At 41.2% G+C, this 27,500-nt stretch overlaps 1 protein-coding gene across 5 annotated transcripts in view; it reads left to right on the forward strand.

Moving 5' to 3' along the window:
* Window positions 1-27,500, forward strand: part of LOC123498894 (A disintegrin and metalloproteinase with thrombospondin motifs adt-1-like) — a 105,603-nt gene that overhangs the window by 15,143 nt on the left and 62,960 nt on the right. For all 5 annotated transcript variants that reach the window (XM_045246420.1, XM_045246423.1, XM_045246421.1 and 2 more), the window contains exons 5-13: window positions 8,274-8,451; window positions 11,435-11,517; window positions 12,226-12,426; window positions 17,412-17,623; window positions 20,091-20,285; window positions 22,365-22,493; window positions 24,376-24,541; window positions 25,031-25,126; window positions 27,224-27,344. In XM_045246420.1, the coding sequence (XP_045102355.1) occupies window positions 8,274-8,451; window positions 11,435-11,517; window positions 12,226-12,426; window positions 17,412-17,623; window positions 20,091-20,285; window positions 22,365-22,493; window positions 24,376-24,541; window positions 25,031-25,126; window positions 27,224-27,344 (1,381 nt within the window). The remainder of the gene's footprint in view (window positions 1-8,273; window positions 8,452-11,434; window positions 11,518-12,225; window positions 12,427-17,411; window positions 17,624-20,090; window positions 20,286-22,364; window positions 22,494-24,375; window positions 24,542-25,030; window positions 25,127-27,223; window positions 27,345-27,500) is intronic.

Consider the following 27,500-nt stretch of genomic DNA (forward strand, 5'->3'; position numbering starts at 1 on the left):
TCAGAAGATTAATGGCCAGAGTCTTCACTACTTTAACCCCCCACGTAAGGTCCTAAAGCTGTATAAAATTGTCAGATAGTAAGCAGAATGAATATGGAAACGCGTCGTGGTAATGCACTTGTCTCTCGTATGGATTACTATTTTCAAAGCCTGCAGAAACTGTCATTCATGTTTTCTTGATGTCTTGTGTTTTCTCCATCGGTGGCGCGGAATTTCATGATAAACGATCTATAGAATCATAAAAAAACACCTTTGAATACCACCTGCAGCTTCTGTTTCTTTACTATTTTCAAAGGTGCACGTGTATTATTAGTAACGTTCCCTCGAGTGATATTCTCATTACTTGTGTGGAATTCTTGGTAAACAGTCTATAAAACGATAAAAAAAACAACCTTTGAATATCACCTGTAGCTTCTGTGTTTCTACAATTTTCAAAGGTTGGGCTTCCTCACTCGGGGCAACGGTTTCTTAGCGGGAAAATATCCCTTTTAGCCCATACATTCCCGTGAAAAGCCAACATGGTTAAAAAAAAAAGATAATAATAATAAAAAAAAGTGCACGTGAATCATTTGTGGCGTTCTCTCGAGTGATTTTCTCATTATTTGTGTCGAATTCTTGGTAAACAATCTATAAAACCATAAAAGCAAACTTTGAATATCAGCTGTAGCTTCTGTGTTTCTACCATCATTCCTAAAGAAGTGTATTCAGAAGAGTTCTCTCGAGTGACTTTCTTCTTATAACCTCATCGCAGTGCCGTGTCTAGTTGAGGCTGGCGACAATGGAGGGCCACACTCTTCTGTTCTCAGCAATCTCCACCACTTCGTCTACCTTCTCTCCTCCTATCAACTCCTTCACTCCATCCATGTACTTCACCGTCTGTCTCCCCCGTGCTCTTTTCCCGTCGATCATCCCCAAGTGGTAGTCTCCCTCCACACCATCCCCGCTCAAAACATGCCCCAGATACCCAAGCTGTCTTTTTTCCCACTACGGTCTCTTCTTATTAGTGGCGCTAAATCTTTAGTGAACAGCCCAGCATCATAAATAAAACACACCTTTGAATACCACCCGTAGCTTCAGTTTCCTTGCCATTTTCAAAGATGTGTATTATTATTAGTGTTCTCTCGAGTGACTTTCTTCCTATCAGTGGTGCGGAATTCCTTGGTAAACAGTCTAGAGCAGGGGTTCTCAACCTTTTTATCGTTAAGAACCCCCTGAGTTATAAGACCATCTACCAGTACCCCCAGTATTATCATATGGAACATGGAACTCAACATGCAATGGTACTGCAAAGGATTTTATTAGATAGCCATCTAAGTACCCCTGGAAATCTTATGAACCCCCTGTGGTTTCGCGCTGTCAGGATGCCCACTGTCCATGAGCTAACATCATTGGGTCTCTATGACGCTGAAGACGTCTATGCAGAACGGTTTGGTTGGCAATAGACAATCTCATTATCAGACTTTGATTTCTAAGTTATGAAAATAATCTCATTTACGGGGCTTCATATGTTCATGGTGTCTTGTAGTCTACTTACTAACCTAGAAGGAAAGAAAATATCATACTAACTTCGAGTTATCAATTGAGGAAGAAGTAATCTTTGTCCCAGGAATAGAGCAAGATGGTATATAAAAAAAACAACGCATAGTTATAACCTAACTCTACTATTATAGTTTTTTTGGGGATCGTAGATACATGTTTAGAAATACTTTACCTATCTTGATATCTCCTTATGTGACAAAAGAATATCCAAAAATATACGATATGCAGTTGACCATCTTTTCTGTGAAATATTACGATATCTGTTGAATCTGGCAACTTCAACGGGAGTTTGGGTCCTCTCCTAATGTTTCCTTATGATTGAAACATTGATATTTACACGTCATTGTGATCAGGGAAATAAAGAAAACTAAGTTTGCTTTTTCTAAGAGCATGAAATAGAAAAATTTATGTTTACAAGTGGCAGTTTATGTATAAGACAAGCAAACCTGTGTGCACTCATCCACTCTATCCAGAAGCTTAACTAATTTTCAAAAGTTCCCCAATAGCTACACAACTACCATTGGTCTACTGTTTCTATCCAGTTACCTACAAACACGTACACATTCACGGCAGCAACATGCAAAGTACACTAAATACTCCGGAGCAAAGCTGCCTCACCTTGTTTCATTAATCAGCTAACTCTTGCACACTTTCACACCAAAGCTATTTTTCATTTACCATCGACGATTTTATATTCGAATCAAAATTAAAACGACGATTGAGAACTTTCGGCCTAAAGATGTTTGAGGGCCGTGACGGCCTTGGGCGCCGCACGGGGGAAGGAGGTGGCCGTCGGGTCCGGCCTGGGGCCCAAGGCAGGAACTGGCTGCAGGTCCTGCTTTTCCTTGGTGGCCTCAAGCTTCACTACTAGTCGTCCACTTGCAGCGCATCACACTAGGCAAGGGTCGCCATAAGCAAGAGATCAATGTCTACCACTCACCGGATGGTGCCGTGAGGGGCCCTAAAGGGGTGATAAGGGCTCCTTGCATAGAATATGATGGTGAGTGGTGTGTACGGGACCTCTGCTTATAATGACACCGGGCTGAACAACTCGCCATGAACGAGGGCACGCTGTGCGCCATGAGCCAGGCACTGACCGTACCAGTGGTCCTTTACGGGGTGAAAAGGACTCACTGACAGTGTTTGGGGAGTGGAGTGTGGCGGGTCATGCTCATGGCTACCCGTGTGAGGCGCAGTAAGGTGGCAGCGTCACTCTCCTCGCACTCACGGGTCTGGGGTGAACTCTTACGGGGTGAAAGGGTTCGCCCCAGTACCTGTGTAGGCAAGTGAACTTCAATTGCGTCGCAGTGAGGTGGCAGCGCCACTCTCCTCGCACCTAAGGGTGTGGGGTGGACCCTTACGGGGTGAAAGGGTTCATCCCAGTGCCTGTGTAGGCAAGTGGACTTCAATTGCAGCGCAGGAAGGTGGCAGCGTCACTTTACTCGCACTCAAGGGTGTTGGGTGGATCCTTACGGGGTGAAAGGGTTCGTCCCAGTACCTGTGTAGGCAAGTGGACTTCAATATTGTGTCTTGAAATCGCATCGTGAGGACTGGAACCGCATCGACATCGTGGAAACCCGCATCGTTCCCGTGGAAACTGGAATTGCATCTTGATCGTGGAAACTCACATTATTATCGTGGAAACTGGAAGGCATCTTTATCGTGGAAAGGCATCGTCATTTTGGAAACTCGCATCGCTATCGAGGAAACTGGAATGCCATTGTTATCTTGGAAACTCGGAGCGCTATCGAGGAATCTGGAATCAAATCTTATCGTACACACTGTTATCGTGGAAGCTCTCGTGATCGTCGTTCGTTTCGTTATCTCTGAATTACTTAATTAGTCTTGGTATTATTATTAGCTTCCGTAATAATAGAGATGTTGGTCATTTTCATCTTATCTTTTTTACTGTATATATATATATATATATATATATATATATATATATATATATATATATATATATATATATATATATATATATATATATTATTTTTTTATTTTATTTAAACCTTAAAACAAATTTCACCTCGCTTCTGCACAGGTTAATTCTTCTTCTTCTCAACCTTTTTAAAGTGATGTACCCCTCGAAGTCTTTCAATATTGATCACGTACCCCTTACCCGCAATGCAGCGTCAGGAAGGGTAACAATAAATGCATGGTTTATTAAGTTTAAATTGTGTTATATATGTGGAGCAGACAAAATTTTTAATCAATATTAGTATGTTTCTATGAGGTAGTGTCGATAGGAACTGGTACCTCACAGGGAGACACTATATGTGACTAACATGCAATGCATTTACCAAAAAGGAACTATATCAGACAATTTTCGATCATTATGGCAGTGAACTAGTGTTGCTTGCAGCTAGTTGCAACTTATAACTAGTAACAGTGATAATTAAGCCACTGTGTGTGTGAATAACACTTAAAATAATAAATCAGAACAAATATTATAGGTTTGCAAGGTTGTGTGGCAACTGTAATCCAAGAGAGCTTTCTCTCAAGTGATATAACTCCAAGAGTTTCCTTGTTAACGTGTCCTGGTTCTAGTGAAGGACACATTGTATACTACAAACAAATTTGCTGCTATTCAAAACTGAAGCATTTTGAGAAACCTGCCACGTACCCCAAAAAATTCCTCTCACGTACCCCTGGGGGTACGCGTAGCCCAGGTTGAGAACCCCTGGTCTAGAGAATCATAAAAACATCTTTGAATACCACCTGTAGCTTCAGTTTTTTTTGCCATTTTCAAAGATGTGTATTATTATTAGTGTTCTCTCGAGTGACTTTCTTCTTATCAGTGGTGCAGAATTCCTTGGTAAACAGTCTAGAGAATCATAAAAAAAATAACTTTTGAATACCTCCCGTAGCTTCTGAGTTTCTAATGTTTTCAAAGATGTATTATATTATTTGTCGCGTTTTCTGGAGTGATTCCCCGTTAGCGGGTGGGAATTCCTTGCTAAACAGTCTATAGAACCATTACAAACACCTCTGAATATCGTCGGAGCTTCTGTTTCTACTATTTTCAAAGATGTGCGTGTATTATTCGCTTTATCTCGTATGATTTCCCCACTAGCGGTTCGGAATCCTTGGTAAAGAGTCCATAAGCTCATAAGAACAATGTCTAGAGCCCTTTTTTTTTTTTTTATCTTCCATTGGAGCCTGCATGATAGAAGAAATCGGTATAAAACGCCCAGGTGATGGAGAATATTAATCATGTTTCTATAGTACTATGACAATAATGTAATGTGTTATAGTTATATGTAAGTACGTATGTAAGTGTATATTTAACCCCTTGAGTACCATGACACGTTTCCATATTCATTCTGCTTACTATTTGGTGATTTTATAGTGTCAGAAACTTATGTGTGGGATTTAAATAGTGAAGACTGTGGCCATTAATCTTCTGACCTCCATAGACCTTTCCTAATGTCAATAAAACATGATCTAATCGTACACAAATCTCAAGGTGAAAATGAGTCCCAGTACTGAAGGGGTTAAGCGGTATAGATAGCATGTTTCTTACGCAGCGCAATAATACTGTACTTGAAAAACAATGGATAGTGATGTCGTAGCTGTGGTGCACTGGACGAGTGGAGATGTTAAGGAGTATAGATTCTTGTCCTTCCTTTATGCTTTTATCTTTATGTATGTATGTTAGTCAGTTCGTATATATGTATGTATGTATGTGTGTGTGTATGTATGTATGTATGTATGTATGTGTGAGCCGTAAAGTACTAGTTCCGGATGGTAACAGCTCTTTCATGGAACGAGAGAGAGAGAGAGAGAGAGAGAGAGAGAGAGAGAGAGAGAGAGAGAGAAAAAAAAAGACTTCTCAGATTACTTTCCTCATCACTTCCTGGTTACTACAGATCTCCTCCCAAGACAAGACTCCTTCAACGCCTCCGCCAGATCTTCCTTTTTTTCCCCTTCATTTAATTCTTTTCACCGCCTTACGCCTTTTTTTTTTCACTCCCTCGGTCTTGTTTGCTTCGCCTTCAAGTGCCTCGTGTCATTGTCTCTCTAATTAGTAGTAGTAGTAGTAGTAGTAGTAGTAGTAGTAGTAGTAGTAATAGATAGTAGTAATAGAAGTAGATTATTTTATTCATATTCTTATCAATATCCTTATCATACTAATATTCTTTCTCCTCCTCCCTTTTCTAATCCTCCTTTTTTTTTTTCTCGCTTTTTCTCCTCCTCCTCGTCCTCTTCCTCACGCCCTAGAGATTTTAGATGATGGGGAGAGAGTCTTCTGCTTTACTGTCCTTTCCTTCCACCATCACATTACTCGCAGGTCAGGTCACCGCGTTAGGACCACAAGGTCTGTTGTGGCCTGCTTTTCTATCAAACTTCTCCTTTTCCTTACCTCTCTCTTTTGCTCATTACCCTTTCTCCTCTCATTCCTCTTTCCCCTCATCTCTTCTTTATGATTCACCCTCTTCTCTCTCTCTCCTGCACGATCACCACTACCACTACCACCACCACTAGCGCCAACAACACCAACACTCACACCACCTCCTCCTGCTCATCTTTCTCCTCCTATGCATCCTTTTACAGCTCTTGTTCACTTCCTTGTAATCCAGTTCTTACTTTAGATGTCCCCGTCACCGGATCTCCTTTACATTCTTTTTAGTCTTGAGTGGCATTGAGTTAACGTCGACTGAAGCTGTGTGTGAAAATTCTGTACAGGCTTTTCAGAATGTTTGTGTCTTTAGTGAAGGTAGTGAATGTATCATGGCAGGTGGTTGTTTGTTCAAGGGTGTCCTCAGGTGTGTGTGTGTGTGTGTGTGTGTGTGTGTGTGTACCATTGTGTTGGGTTTCGGTTTGTTTGTCTGTTTGTCTGGCTGACTACGTGTTTGTTTATTTGTTTATTTGTTTGTTTGTCGATTAGTTGGTTGGTTGGCTCAGTTTGTAGTGCGTGTGTGTGTGTGTGTGTGTGTGTGTGTGTGTGTGTGTGTGTGTGTGTGTGTGTGTGTGTGTGTGTGTGTGTGTGTGTGTGTGTGTGTGTGTGTGTGTGTGTGTGTGTGTGTGTGTGCACGCGCGAACGAGAGCATGCGCTGACACTGGCACTGGCACTGAAAGAATAATCTATTTCAGTCTGAAGGACACTGACCGGTTTCCACTGGCGAGGAAAACTTTCCCTTTAGCGGTCACCTGGAGTCTCTCATTATGGATTAATTGAGTGTAATTGCCTGCACAATGGCCGACTCACTGAGGGAATTCTTAACAACCTTTATTTTTGGAACTCGACGCTAAACTCATTGCCAGAGAGGCGCACTGTGTTCCAGACTTCACACACTCTCACTTGCACGGATTCACTCACACCTGCTCACCTCATGACTCATAACACGTCAATATTCAGTACATACACGCAGGTACAGGTTGCAATGGGCAGGTTAATGGATTTCAAGCTCTCTTTTCGTTGTTGTTTGTCGTTTGTTGTTGTTGTTGTTGTAGATATTGATGTTGTTGTTTTGCTGTTGTTGTTGTTGTTGTTGTTGTTGTTGTTGTTGTTGTTGTTGTTGATGATGTTGTTGCTCTTTTTTTCCTTTCTTTTTTCTTCTTTTTTCTCTCCTCCTTTCTTTCTGTTTTTTTTGCTTTTTTCTTTCTTTCTTCCTTTCTTTTCTTTTTCTTTTTCTTTTTCTTTCTTTCCTCCTTTCCTCTTTTCTTTCTTTTCATTTTTCCTCCTTTCTTTCTTTCTTTCTTTCTGTCTTCCTTTTTCTTTCTTTCCTCCTTTCTTCTCTTTCTTTCCTTTCTCTTTTCTTTCTTTCCTCCTTCCTTCTTTTCTTTCTTTTCCTTTCCTCCTTTCTTTCTTTCCTCTTTTCTTTCCTCCTTTCTTTTCTTTCTTTCATCCTTTCTTTATTTCTTCCCTTCGTTTGTTCTTTCTTTCTTTCTTTTCTTTTTTTTTCTTTTTCCTTTTTCTCTCTTTCTTTCTTTAGTTCACTTCCATTCACTCATATAGACTCCCGCAGCGTCGCACATTCACCGCCCAACACTTACAGACACAGACACACCTCACCACTGCCAAACTCTTCTGGAACTCCTTGTCTACCTGCTTTGTATTTCCCTTTAATGACTTGGACTCTTTCAGGAGGGAAGGATCAAGACACTTACCTTCCAATTTCTGTATGGTTCCTTTTTTACCTCATTTATGGGCTGAGATTCTAGTGAGACCTCATTTTTTTTACCATATCCCCTTCAATACTGGGAAATAATTTTTACTTTGAGCTTTGGGGATGATTAGAAGGTTTTATTTACATTAGAAAGCGTCTATGGAGGTCGGAAGATTAATAGCCAGAGTCTTCGCTATTTTGATCCCCGCGTAAGTTTTTGAAGCTGTATAAAGTCACGAAATAGTAAGCAGAATGAATATGAAAACGCGTCATAGTGCTGAAGGGGTTAATTGCCTGTCCTTGCTTTTCTAATTATACAACTAGTGATCAAAGCCCTACAATATTCAGCATGTCTTTTTCACCAACGCTTGTCCCTTTTCCCCTCCCACAGACTAAATTCCCACCGTGTAAACAGAAAACAAAAGGCAAAAAAAAAAAAAAAAAAAAAGAAAACACACATTTCCCGGAATTTACGTCCCACACACACACACACACACACACACACACACACACACACAATATAAAAACTCGCATAGCAAACTCCACCCAACTCGACAGAAACCGTATACCTTGTTCACTTAACCTCAACAAGTCTGCCTCTTCCTCTCCTTTTCCCCACAGCGCGTGCTCCTGATGATAAAAAAAGAGCTGGCTGAATTAGTGCCCCGTCCCAAGGTGCTGCCGCCGTCCCCACTGTCACCCCCTGGCTCTCCCAACGCTCACAAGAGGGGAGAGGGCGGCTATACCCATGTGGTGAAGCGACATCCTCTCCCAGGGGTGATGGACCAAGATTGCCGCAGTAAGTGAGTGTGTGAGTGAGGGAGTGAGGGAGTGAAGGAATGAGTGAGTGAGGAAGGGTGTGTGTGTGTGTGTGTGTGTGTGTGTGTGTGTGTGTGTGTGTGTGAGTGGGAGTGTGGGAGTGAATATGAGAGAAAGAAAAGTGAATAAAGAAATGAATGAGTGAATTACCCAGAAAGAGAGAGAGAGAGAGAGAGAGAGAGAGAGAGAGAGAGAGAGAGAGATAAACGTGTTGCGTAGGAGGTTTCCAGAATTACTCGTAGATTTTTTAAAAAGACAATTAACATGAGAGGCATTGCGAGTTTTCTTCCATTTTTAAGAAGCCGAGACAAGGTAAAAAGAGGCGAGGAGGAGGAGGAGGAGGAGGAGGAGGAGGAGGAGGAGGAGGAGGAGGAGGAGGAGAAAAAGAAGAAGGGATAGAAGAAAAGAAAAAAATGATTACATCAATAAATAGATAAACGGAGGAAGAAAGAAAGAGGGAAAGAAAAGCGAAGTGAAGATGAAGAATGAGGATAAGAAAGGAAGAAAGAAAAAGTGAAAAAATAACTGAAACCCACTAGGAGTCTTTTTTATCCTTCTTCTTCTTCTTCTTCTTCTTCTTCTTCTTCTTATTATTATTATTATTATTATTATTATTATTATTATTATTATTATTATCATTATTATTATTATCATTATTATCATTATTATCATCATTGTCATCATTATCCTCATCATCATCATTAGTTAATTCTCATTCTTCGCAACTGTAATGTGACGTTTGTTCATTTTTTGCTCGTTTTGATTATTTTCTGTATCATGTTCCCTTCTGCGCTAATGACACCGTGATGATACCTTCCCCTTTCCTCACCTCCACTGCTCTTTTGACCTTCCTCAATTCCCCCCCCCCCATTAACCCCCTCCTATTCCCTAATGTACTAAACTATGTACAGTACATGGATTTTCCTTCTTCCACCTGGACCTCTACCTTTGCTTTTTCACCTGCCGTCACTAATTACCTCGTGTTTGCTGTGTCTCATCTTCGTTTGCACTTTTTTTTCAATCTATTCCTATTTATTGCTCTGTTTGTATTAACTTTCTTCCTTCTACAGTGAATCTACATCTTTTATTTTTTGGTTATGACTAATTAAATTTTGTTTATTGTAAGTTTCTTTGTTTTATTCTCATCTTCAGCATATTCCTCTTGTCTACACTGTCCAGATTTATTTTTATTTATTTATTTATTTATTTATTCTTTTTGTTCTTGTTTTATGTCCCTCCTCAGGTACAACGGTTAACGGTTGCATGTCTTTCCTCTCACTGGTTGTCACTAATTGTATCATGTCTACTCTGTCTTTTCCTAATTTTCATCTTCCTCAGCACATCAGTATTGTCTGCCTTCACTTTCTACCTTCAGACAAAACACTCACCTTCACTTTCTACCTTCAGGCAAAACACTCACCTTCATTTTCTACCTTCAGGCAAAACACTCACCTTCACTTTCTACCTTCAGGCAAAACACTCACCTTCACTTTCTACCTTCAGGCAAAACACTCACCTTCATTTTCTACCTTCAGGCAAAACACTCACCTTCACTTTCTACCTTCAGGCAAAACACTCACCTTCACTTTCTACCTTCAGGCAAAACACTCACCTTCATTTTCTACCTTCAGGCAAAACACTCACCTTCACTTTCTACCTTCAGGCAAAACACTCACCTTCACTTTCTACCTTCAGGCAAAACACTCACCTTCATTTTCTACCTTCAGGCAAAACACTCACCTTCACTTTCTACCTTCAGGCAAAACACTCACCTTCACTTTCTACCTTCAGGCAAAACACTCACCTTCATTTTCTACCTTCAGGCAAAACACTCACCTTCACTTTCTACCTTCAGGCAAAACACTCACCTTCACTTTCTACCTTCAGGCAAAACACTCACCTTCACTTTCTACCTTCAGGCAAAACACTCACCTTCATTTCTACCTTCAGGCAAAACACTCACCTTCACTTTCTACCTTCAGGCAAAACACTCACCTTCACTTTCTACCTTCAGGCAAAACACTCACCTTCACTTTCTACCTTCAGGCAAAACACTCACCTTCACTTTCTCACCTGCTGATTACGAGTTACATTGTTCATCTTTAGTCTCACTTTCTGTTTCTCCTTTCTCAATGTACCGTGTGTGCTATCTATATCTATCTCGCTCTTCACCCTTGGACACTTTCACCTTTACTAGTATCACGTATCCTCCAAACTGCGTAGTAGTGGATTAACATTCTTTTATCTATGACTCTTTCACTTTATCACTTACCTTTTTTGTTTATCTTTTATTAATTTTATTTCTATTTATCTATTCATCTATTTTTTTTACCTGGTGGTTGGTATTAAGTCCTTCAGCATTGAGACGCATTTCTACCATGAGTTTTGAGTATTAGACGATTTTATTTACATTATATAGGAAAGGTCTATGGAGGTCAAAAGATTAATGGCCAGAGTTTTCACTATTTCAATCCCCACGCAAGTTTCTGAAGCTGTATGCAATCACCAAGTAGTAAGCAGAATGAAAATGAAAACATGTCATGGTACTGAAGGGGTTAAAGGTATTCTCTAAGACCTATGTGTTATGACTGTGTCCGTTACATATCCTTCAAACTGTGCATAGATCAATATCCTTTAGCTCTTACATTCTCACACTCTCACCTCTCTTTCTTTACGTGGTGGTCGCTATTAAAATTATTCCCTAAAACCTATGTATCATGATTGTGTCTATTATGTATCTTTCAAACCATGCATAGATCTATATCCTTTAGCTTTCACACCCTCACACTCTCGCTTCTCTTTTTTCACGTGGTGGTCTTTTTAAAGGTATTCTCTAAAACCTATGTATCATGACTGTGTCTGTTATGTATCCTTCAAACTGTGCATAGATCAATATCCTTCAGCTCTCACACTCTCAGACTCTTTTTTCCCGTGGTGGAGCCTAATGAGGGGTGTCTTTGCAGGCTACGACACCTGTGGACGCTCGCCCTTCCCCGTGCCTGAGGAGGTGCCGGAGATTACCCAGGTGATGGTTGACCCCACCGATGTGAGTCTGCCCTGCGCCACGAGGACTTGTTGACGTGCTTTGTTTGTTGTGTGCCTTCTGTTTCATCTTAATTTTCCTTATTCATTGTTTCTTTTTTTTTTTTTTTTTTTTGTTTCTGTTCGTATCTTTCTTTTTTTTCACGTGTATCGCTCTTGTCTTCAGCTTTGTTTTCTTTCTTTCAGTTTATCTGTATGAAAATTAAGTATTCATTATAGAGACTCCCACACAAACATCCCGAGGTCGGACTGCTCTTCTGGAATCAACACTAATTGTCTTGACACCCACTTCAGCTTTTTCTTCATTAACTTCTGCAACATTCACGGCTTTAGATCTATACAGTAATTTAGAGTCTGTAGAACACAACCTCTTCTCTACTGAACCTCATATTATTCTCATCTAAACACATGTGTCTAATGAAACTGACAACAACACTCTACTTGTACTTCTGACCGTATTGGAGATAATCCCAACTTTCTTGATCTTTTTCTAACCCATAATTCTTCTGTTTATGCTGTCATTTTGCCTTTTCTGTTGAGCTCCTATCACAATCTTATATCGGTATCTTATCCTATCGCTTCAGTCCCTCTTTACTTACTTATTCTATTTATCTATCTATTATGATCCGCAGTGTGGCATTTATTAATCACATACAAGGACACATACATACAATTTCTTACGCTCCCCCAATTTTTCCTTTTCTTCCCTCAGACAGACTACGTGAAGAGGACAGGAGGTAAACAAGGGCCTGGTGGTGGTGGTGGTGGTGATAACTCCGTGGCCAACGAGGATACTTCGCCTCTCACTGTCGAACTCGGCATCTTCCTCGACCAGGCGCTTATGGACACCTTCGCCTCCTTCAACACCCCCGAGCAGGAACTTGTTGATCTCGTCCTGGGCCTCGTTAACAATGTGAGTGAAAGAAAACGAGTTTGTTGCAGATGTGATCCAATACTGTAAAATTTCCGTGCCTCATCTCCACTAGATTGAAAAGCCTGTAGTTGAAGTTACGCGGGTCTTTAGGGCTGTTTTTATGGTTCTAGTGATAGATTAACATGATTTTTTTTTTTTATACCATGTGGGCTTTTCACGGGAATATATGGGCTAAAGGGGATACTTTTTGGGATACCTCCTATCTGAAAGCCCACCCGCTAGGAAACAGGAGAAGCACTCTTGATAACGCCACTAATCATCTGTGTAACCTTTGAAAATAATAGTGATAACACAGCAAAACATTTCAGAAGACTGACCATTTTCTCGGACTTTTCAGCGCCTTCTTCCGACATTTCAAGAAGCTCAAGTGAAAGTTACAGAATTTTCTGTGGAATTTGAGTTTGTCTAGTGGTAGCTTAACAAAACGAAATTTTTAAAGATGGCTTGTTAAATTAAATGACCATAAATTTAACAAAGAGAGTCTTCAAAGGTGTTTTAAAGATTTCAGTAGCAGTTTAGGGGAGTTTTCAGGGATGTTTTTTTAATTCTTTATAATGATTCAAGTAATAATTTAATAAAAGAGATTTACATGGGCGCTTCAGTGATTCCAGGAATAACAAGCATTCTGAAGCATACGTAAGGAACAGAGGACTCGAAAAATAATCTGTGGCCTTTTCAAAACTGTTGGGATGAAAGGGAAAAGCGTTGAAGAATCCAGAACTGTGATAACTTTGACTTGAGGCGCAGAGAGAGAGAGAGAGAGAGAGAGAGAGAGAGAGAGAGAGAGAGAGAGAGAGAGAGGAGGGAGGGAGGGGAATCTAGTTCATATGTGTGTTTTTGCCTCACTGCGCTGCGTGGGGCGATGACCGGTTTGAGGGGAAGAGCAGAGGTGAGGTAAACGCTGCGGAGGTAAAGGTGATATGAACTGATTCACCTGGGGTTGCTGTCTGTCACATCCTCCTCGACTTTGCGGGGAAACCTTAAGTCTTCACACAAGTACGTCTTCACTCACCATCGCTCCCTCTTTGTAGAAAACGATGCGCAGACACGGCAGAGATTTTATTTTATTTATTTATGAGCCAGAGTGCTGGAAAATATGATGTACAAATAGGTCAGAGGTGAAATGATATCGCTTTGGCTCACGGTATTGTACGAGAGTGAAAAAAAATTATGTATGAATAGAGCAGAGGTTTATCACTGGCCGTTTCTCTCTATGACATACGATACCGAGCGATGGAAGGGTGAATAGATATAATGCGTAGGTCACAGGGTGGCTTCCCGTCTGGCATAGATAGTGTAAGGATTTCCAGGGTTCGTTATCACGGCTATGTGCGATGCCGAGTCATGCCGTGATGGCAATATCATTATTTTTATCTGCAGGTCCATTCCGTTGTGTGCTGGTTGGCGTCACGAAGCTTCATCAGTATGCACGAGCTACTTCTCCAATTAACTATCGGTAATGGTTCAGGAATTCACCGCCACACAGCAGTGCAGTTACCAGACGAGTTCAAAAGCGCGGGCAGAGGGCGCGGCTGCCGCCCTAATAACAGCTATTACATGTGTGTGGAGGGAACACTTTCCTGCCGATTAATTACGCGGCCGTGCGTCCCAGAGTTTTACAGCGGGGCAAGTGGTGTGAGGCCATCACGGAACGACAGCAGCACTTATGGAGGGAAGAGGAGGAGGGAGAAGAAGAAGAAGAAGAAGAAGAAGAAGAAAACAAAGGCAGCGAAAGAAAAAAATGAAAAAAAAAAAAATAATATAGGCTACATGAATAACTAACTAATCAAATCAATAAACGTGAAGAAGGCTGCCATTACATCCAAACCATTCTTTCATGTTTGGAGCAGTGCGTTGTATCTCCGCCACTCCCACGTCACAACACTTGAGCGCTAATCCTCGCGTCATATCTTACCTGTTTTTCCTTTATGCTTTATCATGTACGTCATTCACTGGTGCAGCATTGATGATTAGCTGCTGAATGAAAATAATGAGAGAAATTGGCTGTTCTGAAGCTTTGTCGAGTTTTAAAAGAGGATTAACAAATATATGGACGGGGATGATAGGTGGAAATAGGAAAGTAGGTATGTTGATATAGGGACTGCCACGTATAGGCCTGATAACCTCTTTGCAGCTTCCCTCATTTTATTATGTTCTTATTAACGTACACCAACTGCGTTTTCAGTTTACCTTCGTCTGTTGTTAAGAAAGAGTAATAACTTATAAACCGTCCGCGAGATGGTAGTGCAATCGCCATGTTGGTTCAAAAACTTGTCGCTAGAGGTCAGTTTCTCATTGCGCCACAGGACAGAAAAGCACCAACGTAATTCTAAAGCTTCCAAACAGACGCGGGCTGTGCTTTCTCTGTAACCAACACTCGTGACCCGCACATGATGATAGCGGAAACACCTCTCAGATGAATAATTCTGCAGCCGTGAGTTTCATCAGCGGATCAGACAAAAATAGCCATCAGGTAATTAGGGATGATGACACCAGGACAGGCGTCACGGCGGGCGGCTGGCGTTGGCAACACTGCCTCCGGAAGATAAACATTCACTGGCTCATGAGATTCTTTAATTTATATGAGGAAAACTTGAAATCTATGAACACCAGAAAAACAAGTCACACATAAATAGAAAGAATCATAGAGACATATGTAGATGTAATTGACCACAGCCAGGACACATATATACACACATACACACACATTCAGATTCAGATGCTTCATTGACGGCATACATCACTTCAGTACCTGTATATGGACTCCTTACAACTAATCACTGCTTACACACACACACACACACACACACACACACGCTGGAGGAGGTATGTGGTTCTTTCCTCTTTGGCGCTTGGGTTCCACATACACGAGTCTCGCATGGACAGATCACATAGTTAGTTCATGCCATCCACCTCTCCCTGATTTTTCTCCTCCCTTTATGTTTTCCTATCTAGTGGAGACGAAAGAGCGCTTTGGTTCTTATCTCTTTGGTTGTGGTAAGCGTCATGTCTTTTCCCTCCGTCCCTTTCTTCTCTTTTCTTAAAAATATCTTTGATCTTTGAATGTGAAGTATTTTTTTTGTTTATCCATTTTTATATCCTTTTTTTTTTCTTCGCCCTGTTGTTTCTTGATGAATGTTCTTTTTTTCTTTATTCATAGCGCTCTCTGTTTTATCTTCTCAATGCTCGACAAACTTTATTTTTCATTTCCTTTTTCATAACCACACCAAACTTTTGATACGCATTCTTTTGCACCACAGTCTCTTAAATAGTTTCGTGGTTAAGAGAGGATGGTATTAACTCTCTCTCTCTCTCTCTCTCTCTCTCTCTCTCTCTCTCTCTCTCTCTCTCTCTCTCTCTCAGGAGCAGCCAAATTAGTGTTATTGCTCTCGTATCCTCATTCTTTTCAGCAGGTATGTTTCTCTGGTATCCATTCCTTCTCCGCTTTACTCTCTCTCTCTCTCTCTCTCTCTCTGGCAGATCTATTTCCAGCATCCTCCTTCCCACATTTGCCTCATCCTTTCCACCACGTACCTCCTCCAGTGTGTGTGTGTGTGTGTGTGTGTGTGTGTGTGTGTGTGTGTGTGTGTGTGTGTGTGTGTGTGTGTGTGTGTGTGTGTGTGTGTGTGTGTGTGTGTGTGTTTCCCTTCTCAGTCTCGCCTCTCTTGCATTGTCCACCAAACCAACTTAACGTGTCTTGTGCCTCTGATGTGTTCATTGTTTGTTTTGAGCCCAGTTCTACAGTTACTTGTTTCGTTTGCTAATTAAACAACAAAATCTAAGCAGCCTTTTGTCTTTCATCGGTTGATTATTAACTCTTTTTAATACCGGGACGCATTTTTACCCTGAGTTTTGGGTATAATTAGACGTTTTTATTGACATTAGGAAGGATCTATGGAGGTCAGAAGATTAATGGCCACTGTCTTCACTATTTTAATCCCCCACATAAGTTTATGAAATTGTATAAAATCACCAAATACTCGTAGTAACCGGAATGAATATGGAAAGGAGTCATGGTACTGAAGGGGTTAACGATGGAGAGTGCTATAGTTCGGGAGTTTGCGAAAGGACTGTGGGACTGACTGGTTCTTTGTCTCGTATCGTCATTCCAAAAGCTCACTGCACCGTCTTCAATTCCCTCCTTTTTTTTTTTTTGTTATTACTATTATTTTCCTTCTCGTCAGTACTTGCAACACGGAACCTTGAAAAAAAAAAAGACGCTCACTGAATATATCTTTTTTTTTTTTTCACTTCCTCTTTCCACTAGCGAGTTTATCTTCGTATGACGCGAAATGTTTGGATTGAAGCTCCCAACTGTCATTTTCTCTTTTTTTAATCTCCATTTTTTCTTCGAGTGTAAAGGCAAATGGATTTTCTTTTTTTCTTTTTTTCTTTTTTACTTTTCGTTTTATCTTTTTTTTCTTTGAGTTTCTTTTCGGTAGCATTAAAAATCTTTGCCTTATCAGAGCGGTGGCCAGGAAGCGTCTCTCTCTCAACTCGCAGGGGAGATTTTTCAGTGCATTAAATCTCTCTCTCTCTCTCTCTCTCTCTCTCTCTCTCTCTCTCTCTCTCTCTCTCCTTTGACGAGGTGATAAACCGTTTTTCATGTTCTGTTTTGTCAACTTTTTTTTCTTTCTTCGTTCCTCTCTTTTCTTTACCTGTTCATCCCTTTTTAACCTCTCTCTCTCTCTCTCTCTCTCTCTCTCTCTCTCTCTCTCTCTCTCTCTCTCTCTCTCTCTCTCTCTCCTATCTATTTATCTATCTTTCTCCCTGCCCCAACACACCACACTACACACACTACACACACACACACACACACACACACACACACACACACACACACACACACACACACACACACACACACACACAGTCCTTGATATCTTCATTAATTCCCTTTCGTGTACATCTAATTGTATTCCCACACTACCAGACCCCGTTCTAAGCTGCTCTCCCTCCTCCAGGTGCAAGCTCTGTACAGCCACCCGTCGCTCGGTAGGCAGGTAGACTTCACCATAACGCACATGAAACTTCTAGCCCAGCAACCCACGGACCTCCCAACACACAGCGGCAACCGAGTCAATCTTCTGGAGTCCTTCTGCGCCTACAACAAGAAGAACAACGATCCTGATGACGCGAGCCCGAACCACTGGGATATTGGCGTGTATCTCTCAGGGTGTGTGTGTTTAGTGTGTTTATTTGTGTTTATGCAAGTGAGTGGGGTTTTCTTCTCTCTCTTTCTCTCTCTTCTTTGGTTTACTTGCTATTTTAATGATATTTTCGAGGTTTGGCTTTTAATGTGCAGTTTGTTTTCTTTCCGCTGTTTGTAATTCTATTTATTTTGCAGATAATTATGCTATTTGCTCCTTTCTTTTTACATTTTAATGGATATCTTTTTTTTTTTGTGCTTATCACCTTGCGTGTTAGAGAGAGAGAGAGAGAGAGAGAGAGAGAGAGAGAGAGAGAGAGTGGAACCATGCGTGTTTTGGGGTCCGAGGGGTCTCCAAACGCACGTGTTCGAATCCTGTCCACGGTCCGAGTGTAGGTTGGGCTTCCTCACTCGGGGCAACGGTTTCCTAGCGGGTGGGCTTTGAGATAGGACGTACCCCAAAAAGTACCCCCTTTAGCTCATAAATTTCCGTGAAAAGCCCACATGGTATAAGAGAGAGAGAGAGAGAGAGAGAGAGAGAGAGAGAGAGAGAGAGAGAGAGAGAGAGAGAGAGAGAGAGAGAGAGAGAGAGAGAGAGAGAGAGAGAGAGCAAACAAGCAAGCAAGAAGTAATCATAACAACACACAGATCTCCACGTACGTTCATCCCACTCTCAGCTCCTCTCGGCACTTGAAAGAGCTAGAAAACAATAAATAAATGAAAGGAATAAATAAATAAATGAATAAAAACAAGCCAATATTCCATAAAGTCTTAACAATTCAGTTCATACACACGGCATTGGCTGGACTCTGCCTCCGCGACACCACTTCTGGCCACCACTGAACTGCAGGTAGTATAGGAATGCGATAATGTCTTTCACACGTTGTTTTCTAAAATTACCTTGGGTGAGAGAGAGAGAGAGAGAGAGAGAGAGAGAGAGAGAGAGAGAGAGAGGAAGGCAACGCGTGCATTCACAGTCTCTCTCACCTCACTGCTGTCACCTGGCCTCACCTCCTGCTCGCTCCCTCTCTCCCTCTCTCCCCTCTCTCCCTGCTTTTACTGCTCGTTCCCCCTGTGTGTCTTTTCTAGTTCATGACCTGCATAGGAAAATATATTGCGTTGTGGCACGTCTACACAAGGACACGTGCAGGAAAATGATACATGATGTTTGAAGAATAGGTAAACTCGTGCACACACACACACACACACACACACACCCAGCACCCCGTCTCGTATATAGATAGACAGATAATTATCATTTCTATTACTACGAAACTCCATGAAAGAACTTATAGGTAAAAAAAAAAAAAAAAAAAAAGAAAAAAAGGAAAGAAAATCAGAACTCGCACTGACACAAGCAAAGTTGACGCAGCAAACAAAAATAGATAAATAGAAGGAATGGTGTAAAATAAGACGAATAAACCAAAAAACGGTAAGGTGAGGCTAATGAGTTAACAGGAAGGCGTTAACTTTTCCCTCAACTTTTCCCCTGAGTAAATACCTCGCCAACACTTATTTTACACCTCCCCCATTAACAATAGTAGCGGTAGTGCGTCATTTTGTTGCCATACAGGGAGTCTATAGTGTTGCCTTGATGCTGTATGTAATTAGCGAGCTGTGGCTTAATAGGAAAGAGACTAATGAAGGCCTGAAATACGTGGTGCTGTTTTGAAATGAATTTGTATGCGTTTGTGTTCTGTTATTTTTATCTTTTTTCAATTCTTTTTTTTTATATTTGTGTTCAGTTTTATTGATTTTTGCTACACCTTTTTTTCGGTTTTTTTCCATTTGTGTTCATCTTTTTCTTTCTTAATTGTGTGGTGATGTTTTGAAATGAGTTTGTATGCGTTTCTGTTCTGTTATTTCATCTTTTTTTTTATTTATTTTTATTTGTGTTCACTTTTATCAATTTTTTCCACACCTTTTTCCGACTTTTTTTCATTTAGTGTTCATCTTTTTCTTTCTGAATTGTGTGGTGATGTTTTGAAATGAATTCGTTTGCCTTTGTGCTTTGTTATTTACACTTTTTTTTCACTTATTTTCCTCTTGTGTTTATTTCTATTCACTTTTCCTCCACCTTTATCGACTTTTCTATTTGTATTCACCTTCTTTTATAATTGTATTCACGTGTATACATTTTTTTTTCACTTGTATTTACTTTTCTACATGCATCCACTTATTTTCCAACTTGCCTCCATTTTTTATCACTTGAATCCACTCATCTTCACTCATTGGCACTTTTTATCCAATTATTTGTCTTGCGTCCACGTTCGTATATACATTTTTAAAATTAATATCTACTTTTCCCCACTTGTATTCAACTGCACCCACTTCCAACACAACAAAAATCTGGTCAACCTAAACTATTTTTCCACATTTATATATATTTTTTGTCACATATCTACTCTTTCTCCCACTTGTATCCAAATGAACCCACTTGCACCACATTAGAACACAGAAAAACCTGAAGAACCCAACTATTTCTATGCTACAGGTTGAACTTTATCGTGAAGAAGGCAGACGGAACTGACGACGGGGTGACGATGGGCTTGGCTTACACTAATGGGGTGTGCCTGCCTGGTCTGTCTTGTGTCATTAACGAGCTGGGCACCGTCAACTACCGCGGCCACCCTTACCCTTCCGCTGGCGCCCTCAGCTCCTACGTTCTCGCTCATGAATTTGGTCACAGGTGAGGCAGCAGCGAGGCGAGTGGAGAGGATTAGTCATTAGCTGGTTTATGGCAGGTGTAGAGTGAGAGGGAACTGAAAGGGAAGTGAGAGGAGTGTGAGTGGTTATCATGTGTACAGGCGTTCCCAGATATTGCTCAGTGTTTAGTGTTTAGTGTGTAGTGTTGTCTCGGTGTTGTGTTTCATGTAGGGTCATGTTGACACTTCGCATTGTGGTCGAATTCAAGACTTGCTTTCTTTGTCACTGTCTCCTCTAGGGATTTTTGCCTTTTGATTCATTCATCTATTTAAGTATTGCTGTACTTAGTGAGCTTCTTCCTTACGTGAAAAATAAGTGAATATAGACTGGATATAGAGGAACCTTTGTCTTTTTCATGTTGTAGGGATTCAGGTCGATTGCACCTAAAGGGTTTAAGATCAGCCCACTAAGGTGTCAGCCCCCAAAGAGTGCTACCATACATCTCTTATTTTAGATCATAGAGTGTGACTTACTATAAACAACCTTCAATGAGTGTGTGTACCTTTTCACAAACACCCTCAAATACACTTGTCTGGCTTTTCATAAACTTGAGTAAGATAGTGTACTATCCTATAACAAACAGCCTCGGATTAGGTTGTACAGCTCTTCATAAACAACCTCGAATGTCATAATGTGATAATGAATGAATAACTTTTAAACCGTGTAGAAACTGGTATTCCTGTTTTCTAATACTCTTCTTCCTTTGTAGAGGCATGTAAAGAGTTTATGTATTGCTTCTATTAATATTAATTGCTTCTTATCACAGCGAAAAGATTAATCAAACAGTGTAGCTCATCACAACCTCGTATTAGAATCACAAACGAAGATCTCATTACTACCAAAACATCTTCTATTTGTTCCTCCTTTGTATTTCTTCGTGTTTGAGAGAGTTAGAGTCCAGTTACAGGTTCAGAAACTGTACCTGTCTCGCAGATGTAAGCTCACGTTGAGAATCAGCAGATAGAGAGTGAGGAAGGCTTCTTACAATCGCATTACAATCAGAACATCTATTTTTTCCTCCTTTGTATTTCTTCGTGCTTGAGAGAGAATCCGTTTACAGGTTCAGAAACTCTAACAGTCTCTCAGATATAAGCTCACGTTTAGAATTAGCAAATAGAGAGTGATGAAGGGTTCTTACAATCTCATTACTATCAGAGCATGTACTACTATTTGCTCTTCCTTTGTATTTCTTCGTGCTTGAGAGAATCTGGTTACAAATTACAGAGCAGTCTCTCAGGTGTAAGCTCCCGTCGAGGGTCAGCAGGTAGAGAGTGATTAAGACTTCCCGTGCGCACTTAATCCTTGCCTCCTCATTAGCGCGTCTCTGCTCCTCTCCAACGCTGCTCCTCTCCTCCTCCGGCCCTCCTTCACGACGCAGCTGTCCACCCCTCGCTTCTCCTTGCAATAATTGGGGTTCTTGACATTATATTCCCGCCTCGTCTCGCCTTGTAAGTGGATGGTGGGTGGCATAGTGAGTTGGTGTGTAAGTGAAGCAAGTACGCAGGTGAATAAATGAGTTAGATGGTGAGTGAATAGGTAAGGAGTGATTGGTGAGTGTGTAAGTAGGTGGGTGAGTAAGGAAAGCAGTATAAGTAGATGTTTGCATACTGTCTCTCTCTCTCTCTCTCTCTCTCTCTCTCTCTCTCTCTCTCTCTCTCTCTCTGTCAAACTAACCTAACATTCTCCTTTTGAATATATGTCAATCAGTTAATCTTGACTCAGAACTAACGTAATCAGTCATTCATTTAGTTTTATATATTCTATTTTGAACTAATATAACAAGGCAATCAATTAATGAGCTCTCTCTCTCTCTCTCTCTCTCTCTCTCTCTCTCTCTCTCTCTCTCTCTCTCTCTCTCTCTCTCTCTCTCTCTCTCTCTTCTGAATATATGTAACTTTTACCTTTATTAATCTCTCTCTCTCTCTCTCTCTCTCTCTCTCTCTCTCTCTCTCTCTCTCTCTCTCTCTCTCTCTCTCTCTCTCTCTCTCTCTCTCTCTCTCTCTCTCTCTCTCTCTCTCTCTCTCTCTCTCTCTCTCTCTCTCTCACGTGACCTTCATTTCAGCCTTGGTCTTCGGCATGACGGGGTGAGCAACTCCTGTAACGCTACTGGCTACATCATGGCGGCGGGACGTGGTCTGAAGGGCGCCACCACCTGGTCCACGTGCGCCAGGGAGAAGATCCGGCAGCAGAAGTACGTAAGAGAAGGGCGCGAATGTGTTGAGGAATATGACTCTCTTTAGCAGGAAGAAATGCAAACGAGGGGGAAATAGTAGTAAATGTTCAGGTAGTGGAAGTTAATTGACCCCTTCAGTACTGGGACGCATATTTAGATCGAGATTTGTGTACGATCAGACCATTTTATTGACAGGACGAAGGGTCTATGGAGCTCAGAAGATTAATGGCCACAGTCTTCACTATTTCATTCCCCCGCATAAGTTTCTGAAGCTGTATGAAACCACCAAATAGTAAGCAGAATGGATATGAAAACGCGTCATAGTACTGAAGGAGTTAAGGGAAATTGAGTAGAGGTAGATGAAAGGAACGGGTGTTTTGAAGTTTGTATTGAAATATGAGGGGAAGGGAAGGTGGAAAAAGGAAGTAGAAATGTGAAAAGGAATTAAGTACGAGCAGCTGAAGAGGGAAGGTGAAAAGACGAAGGGTTGATGGAATAAGCTTAGAATTTATTAAAGAAAGTAAAATGATAGAAAATAAAAAGGAAATAGGTAAAAGAAAAGTGACTGGTGAAGTGAGTTTAAGATATGCAAGATAAGTATGTAGGTGCGTGGATAGGATAGTGAAATGGCAGCAGATAACACCATCAGTACTGGAACACATTTTTTTCCTTGAGATTTGTGTACGATTAGACCATTTTATTGACATTAGGAAGGGTCTATGGAGGCCAGAAGATTAATGGCCACAGTCTACACTATTTCAATCCTCCACACGTGTTTCTGAAGCTGTATAAAACCACCAAATAGTAACCAGTAGGAATATGGAAACGCGTCATGGTACTGAAAGGGTTAAAGAGAAAGTGAAAAGGAAGTAGGTAGTGAAGAACGTGGAAAGGATTAGTTTTTGATCTAATACATCTTGAATTCTGTTAGTGTAAGTAGGTGGAGGGAAAGTGAGTGGGACAGTGAAACAGAATACATGAAGTAAAGAAAAAAAAAATAAAGAAGTACGTAAAAAAAGGGCTGAAAGTTTGATTTAGTACATATGAAGTGTGTTTCTGTAAAAAAAAAAAAAATATGTAAATGTTAAGTAGATAAAAGAGAAGAAAATAGAAAAGTGAAAGGAAATAATAAAAAAGAAAAGAAAATAAGTAGACAAGTGAATAAGAAAGGATGAAAGTTTAATTTAGTAGATATAAAGTGTATTACAGTAAGATAAAACAACACTAATGAAGGTAAATAAGATGAAAGAGGCTAGAGCAGAGAAACAGAACACTGGAATAAAATAGATTAGATAAACAAGTAAGTGAGAAAGACGAAGGATTGATCTAGTACCTATAAAGTGTGTAGTTACAAGAGAAAGGAAGATGAAAGTAGAGAGGGTTGAATGTAATCTGTTTGACGTCAGTGGCGGGAGAGGAAAGTAGGGAAGGAAAACTGGGACGGTGGATTGCTGTGTGTGTGTTAATGGATCAGGTTGCCAAAGATACGCGTTTACTCACAAAAGAACCACAGCTCTCTCTCTCTCTCTCTCTCTCTCTCTCTCTCTCTCTCTCTCTCTCTCTCTCTCTCTCTCTCTCTCTTTGGTGGTTCATGGTCAGTCTTACCCACACGCAGCTGAAAAGGAACACAAACACTAATACAAACTTGCAACATGATATTAATAAAGACTTTTAGTGTTTTTAAGTAAGAGTGGCTACGGCGAAGGGGGAACAAAGAGGCGAGAAAGAGGAGCCATAAAAAGGAGCATGCTTGATTAGAAAAAAAATGTCTTGAAGTATACTTATAGATTAGGTTAGGATAAGTTAGGTTATGTTAGGTGCCTTGAAATTCTCTTTAATTCCACCCAAAAAAAAGCATCACTTCCCATTTTCTTCGACGCTCTGCTTAACCCTCCACCAGGAACTCGTGTCTGAAGGAGGGTGGGGTGGCTGCTGACGGGGCGGCGAGCCAATGGAACCACGGGAAGTACTTAGGCCTTCCTGGGCAGAGATGGGACGCCACGGCACAGTGCAAACTCTTCCTGAAGGACGATGATGCGGGATTGCCTGACCCCATGAAGATCACAGTAAGTGCGGCCAAATGTGTTACAAAAGGATAGTTAATTTTGTTCGGTTATTTGATTAATTTATTTCTTACCTCTATTCTCGATATTTCTTGACTGCATGGTTCTCTTTTTTGTGGGAAGTCAGTAGGAGAGAGGAGTATATAGCGGTATTTGCTGTGCACTACCACCAAAAACAAGAAATAACACTATTGGTTCCTCCATAAAAAGCAGAGGCAGGTAATAGTAACTTCAGAAGTATAAATTTCACATATATTCTCTCCTCCATTTCCTTCTCCCGCCGGACAGCGATCGTTGGGCTGTTTATTGGAGAGAGAGAGAGAGAGAGAGAGAGAGAGAGAGAGAGAGAGAGAGAGAGAGAGAGAGAGAGAAAGAGAAAGGACGAAGACGACAAAACAAGAAAAATGCTATGATGAAAGTAACTAGTTATCTTTCCCTTTCATATATTTTTACTACCGTTTTGGACACGTCTCTTCTCTTTCTCTTCTGCAGGAGGTTTGCAACAGCGTCACCTGCGTCTCGCCATACCGTATCTCCACGTACCTGGCGGGGCCGGCGTTGGAAGGGACCTACTGTGGCGAAAAGAAGGTAAGGTGGGTGGTGGTGGTTGTGGTAGTGGTGGTGGTGATAGATAGTGGTGACAACCCGCTTTCAGATGTGCTTTGTTCTCTCACCACGACAACTTTCAAAGGTCACAGAGATAATTGGGTTGCTTCTCAAGGCTATTTCTCCTATCAGTGATGTGAAAATGTAGTTAATCTGTCATTAGAACTATAAAATCTCTCTTAATTAATACCTTCGTTGTTATATTTAGAGGATGTGTATATAAGTATTTCGTAATATACTCGGAAAGAATATACTCAGAAACACTTTGCTGCCTCACCAAGAGTATTATCAAAGGCCGCTTGGTTTTCAATACTACTTCTTTTAGTAACTTAGAATCTCTGTTAATCTGTCACTAAAATCATGACTGTTATCAAAAGCAACTTAGATAATCAGTTAGGTGCTCAATACTTCTTCTTTTAGTGATTTAGAAATTCTGTCAATCTGTCACTAAAACCGTAGGGACACCTTTTAAAAACCCGTGTAACTTCGACTCGAGGCCTTTAAAATGGTGGAAATGCAGCAGAAAAGTGTTTCAGAATACAGGCCGGAGGGAAGTGGAGGAGATGCTGGTATTGGTGTTGAGGTGATGACAGGAGGGACACCAGACTACAGAGAGAGGGAGACGGAGAGTGGATGGCGGTGGTGGGTGGTGGGTGGTGGTAGCAGTAGGTGGAGACGGCAGTGGAGAAGGTGCTAGTATTGGTGGCGAGGCCGTGATGGCAGCGGGAAGGACACCAGACTTGTGGAAGAGCGGGAGGAGGGAGGAGGAAAGTAGGTGACGGAGACAGCGGGAAGAAAAAAACAGAATGGCTGGAGGTGGTGGTGGTGGTGGTGGTGGTGGTAATGGTCAGGTGAGTGGATGGTGACGTGCGTAAATTCTGCTTACCTGATGCAAGGAGGTGAAGGACGAGGAGGACAAGGAGGAGGAAGAGGAGCAGGAGGAATGTTGAGGAGGAAGGAAGGAGTCGGGTGGAGGCGAGGAGTAGGAAGGGGACACGCTAAAGATAGAAAGCAATAAGTAAGGAGTGGCATGCATTTACGTTTATTTGTTTTGTCACGAAGGTCATTACTTTGTGCACCTCCACTGTCCTGTCCTGTCACTCTTGAGCACACCACTCCACCTCCCCACCTCACCACCACTCCACCACTCCATCCAGCCGCCGCCACGGGATTGTGAACTGCCTGAAAGCTAAGAGCACTTGAAATCAAATTGAAAGTGTGAAAAACAGCAAATACTTGGAGTAAAAATAGGACTTGAGAATTTTTTGCTGATAGAGTGAGGGAACATAGAATGAATAAGAAGAAAAAGAACAAAGGATTGAAGCCAAAAGCACTTCACGATATTAAAAGAGAATAATTTCATGGAAGTGTTGTGTAGAGCTTGCTATTATTTTAGGATCAGGAAGATTAATACAGGGAATACAATATGTGTGTGAACTAATCTGATAGCAAGGAAAAGGAAGTGGTTAATATGAAAGTTCACGCAAAGTTTGACAAATGATTTCTCTACACCACCAAAGCTTTGAAAATTTTTGGGAAATAAGCACGTAAACAATGAATAAACAGAAAAAAAAATACAACAATAACAAAAAATGTACATGTATAGAGAGGCATGTACTACGCAAACCAAATTAACCCTTCAGTACCAGGACGCATTTTTGTCATGAGTTTTAGGTGTGATCAGACGGTTTTATTTACATTAGGAAGGATTTATGGAGGTCAGAAGATTAGTGGCTAGATTCTTCACTATTCTAATCCCCCACATGAGTTTCTGAAGCTGTATAAAATCACCAAATAGTAAGCAGAATAAATATAGAAACACGTCATGGTACGAAAGGAGTTAAAAACAAAACAAACATAATCAGTGGAAGGAGAGACGAAGGAGAGAGAGAAAAAACATGGAGGGAAACGACAAAAAATAACAAAAAAGATGAGACAAAAAAATGAGAAAAAGCAAGAAAGTGTCCTTCCACTGATCTGACACAAGAAAACTCGCTGAGAGATGGCTTAATTAGGAACTGCATTTCCGATACCTTCCCTCCTTTCCTCCCCATCATGTTGGCGCCTGTCTGTCCCCAGTGGTGTCGCGGCGGGGAGTGCGTGCCATGGGGGAAGGAGGGACCCAAGGAAGTGGTGGCGGGCGGCTGGGGGGCCTGGGAACACGGGGAGTGTCGCTCAGGCTGCGTGGAGGGAGGCACAGGTAAGGGGACCATCAGGCTCTGTGGCACTGGTAATTAACGCCGCCAGGTGAGGCTCAGACAGGTGGTAAAAACAAACCTCACTTTATCAGGTATTTTTGACACCTGCTCGATCAGGTAAACGCGTGCACACTCACACTCACACGCACACCCACACG

The sequence above is a fragment of the Portunus trituberculatus genome, chromosome 48, assembly GCF_017591435.1.
Source record: "Portunus trituberculatus isolate SZX2019 chromosome 48, ASM1759143v1, whole genome shotgun sequence".
Lineage (NCBI taxonomy): Eukaryota > Metazoa > Arthropoda > Malacostraca > Decapoda > Portunidae > Portunus > Portunus trituberculatus.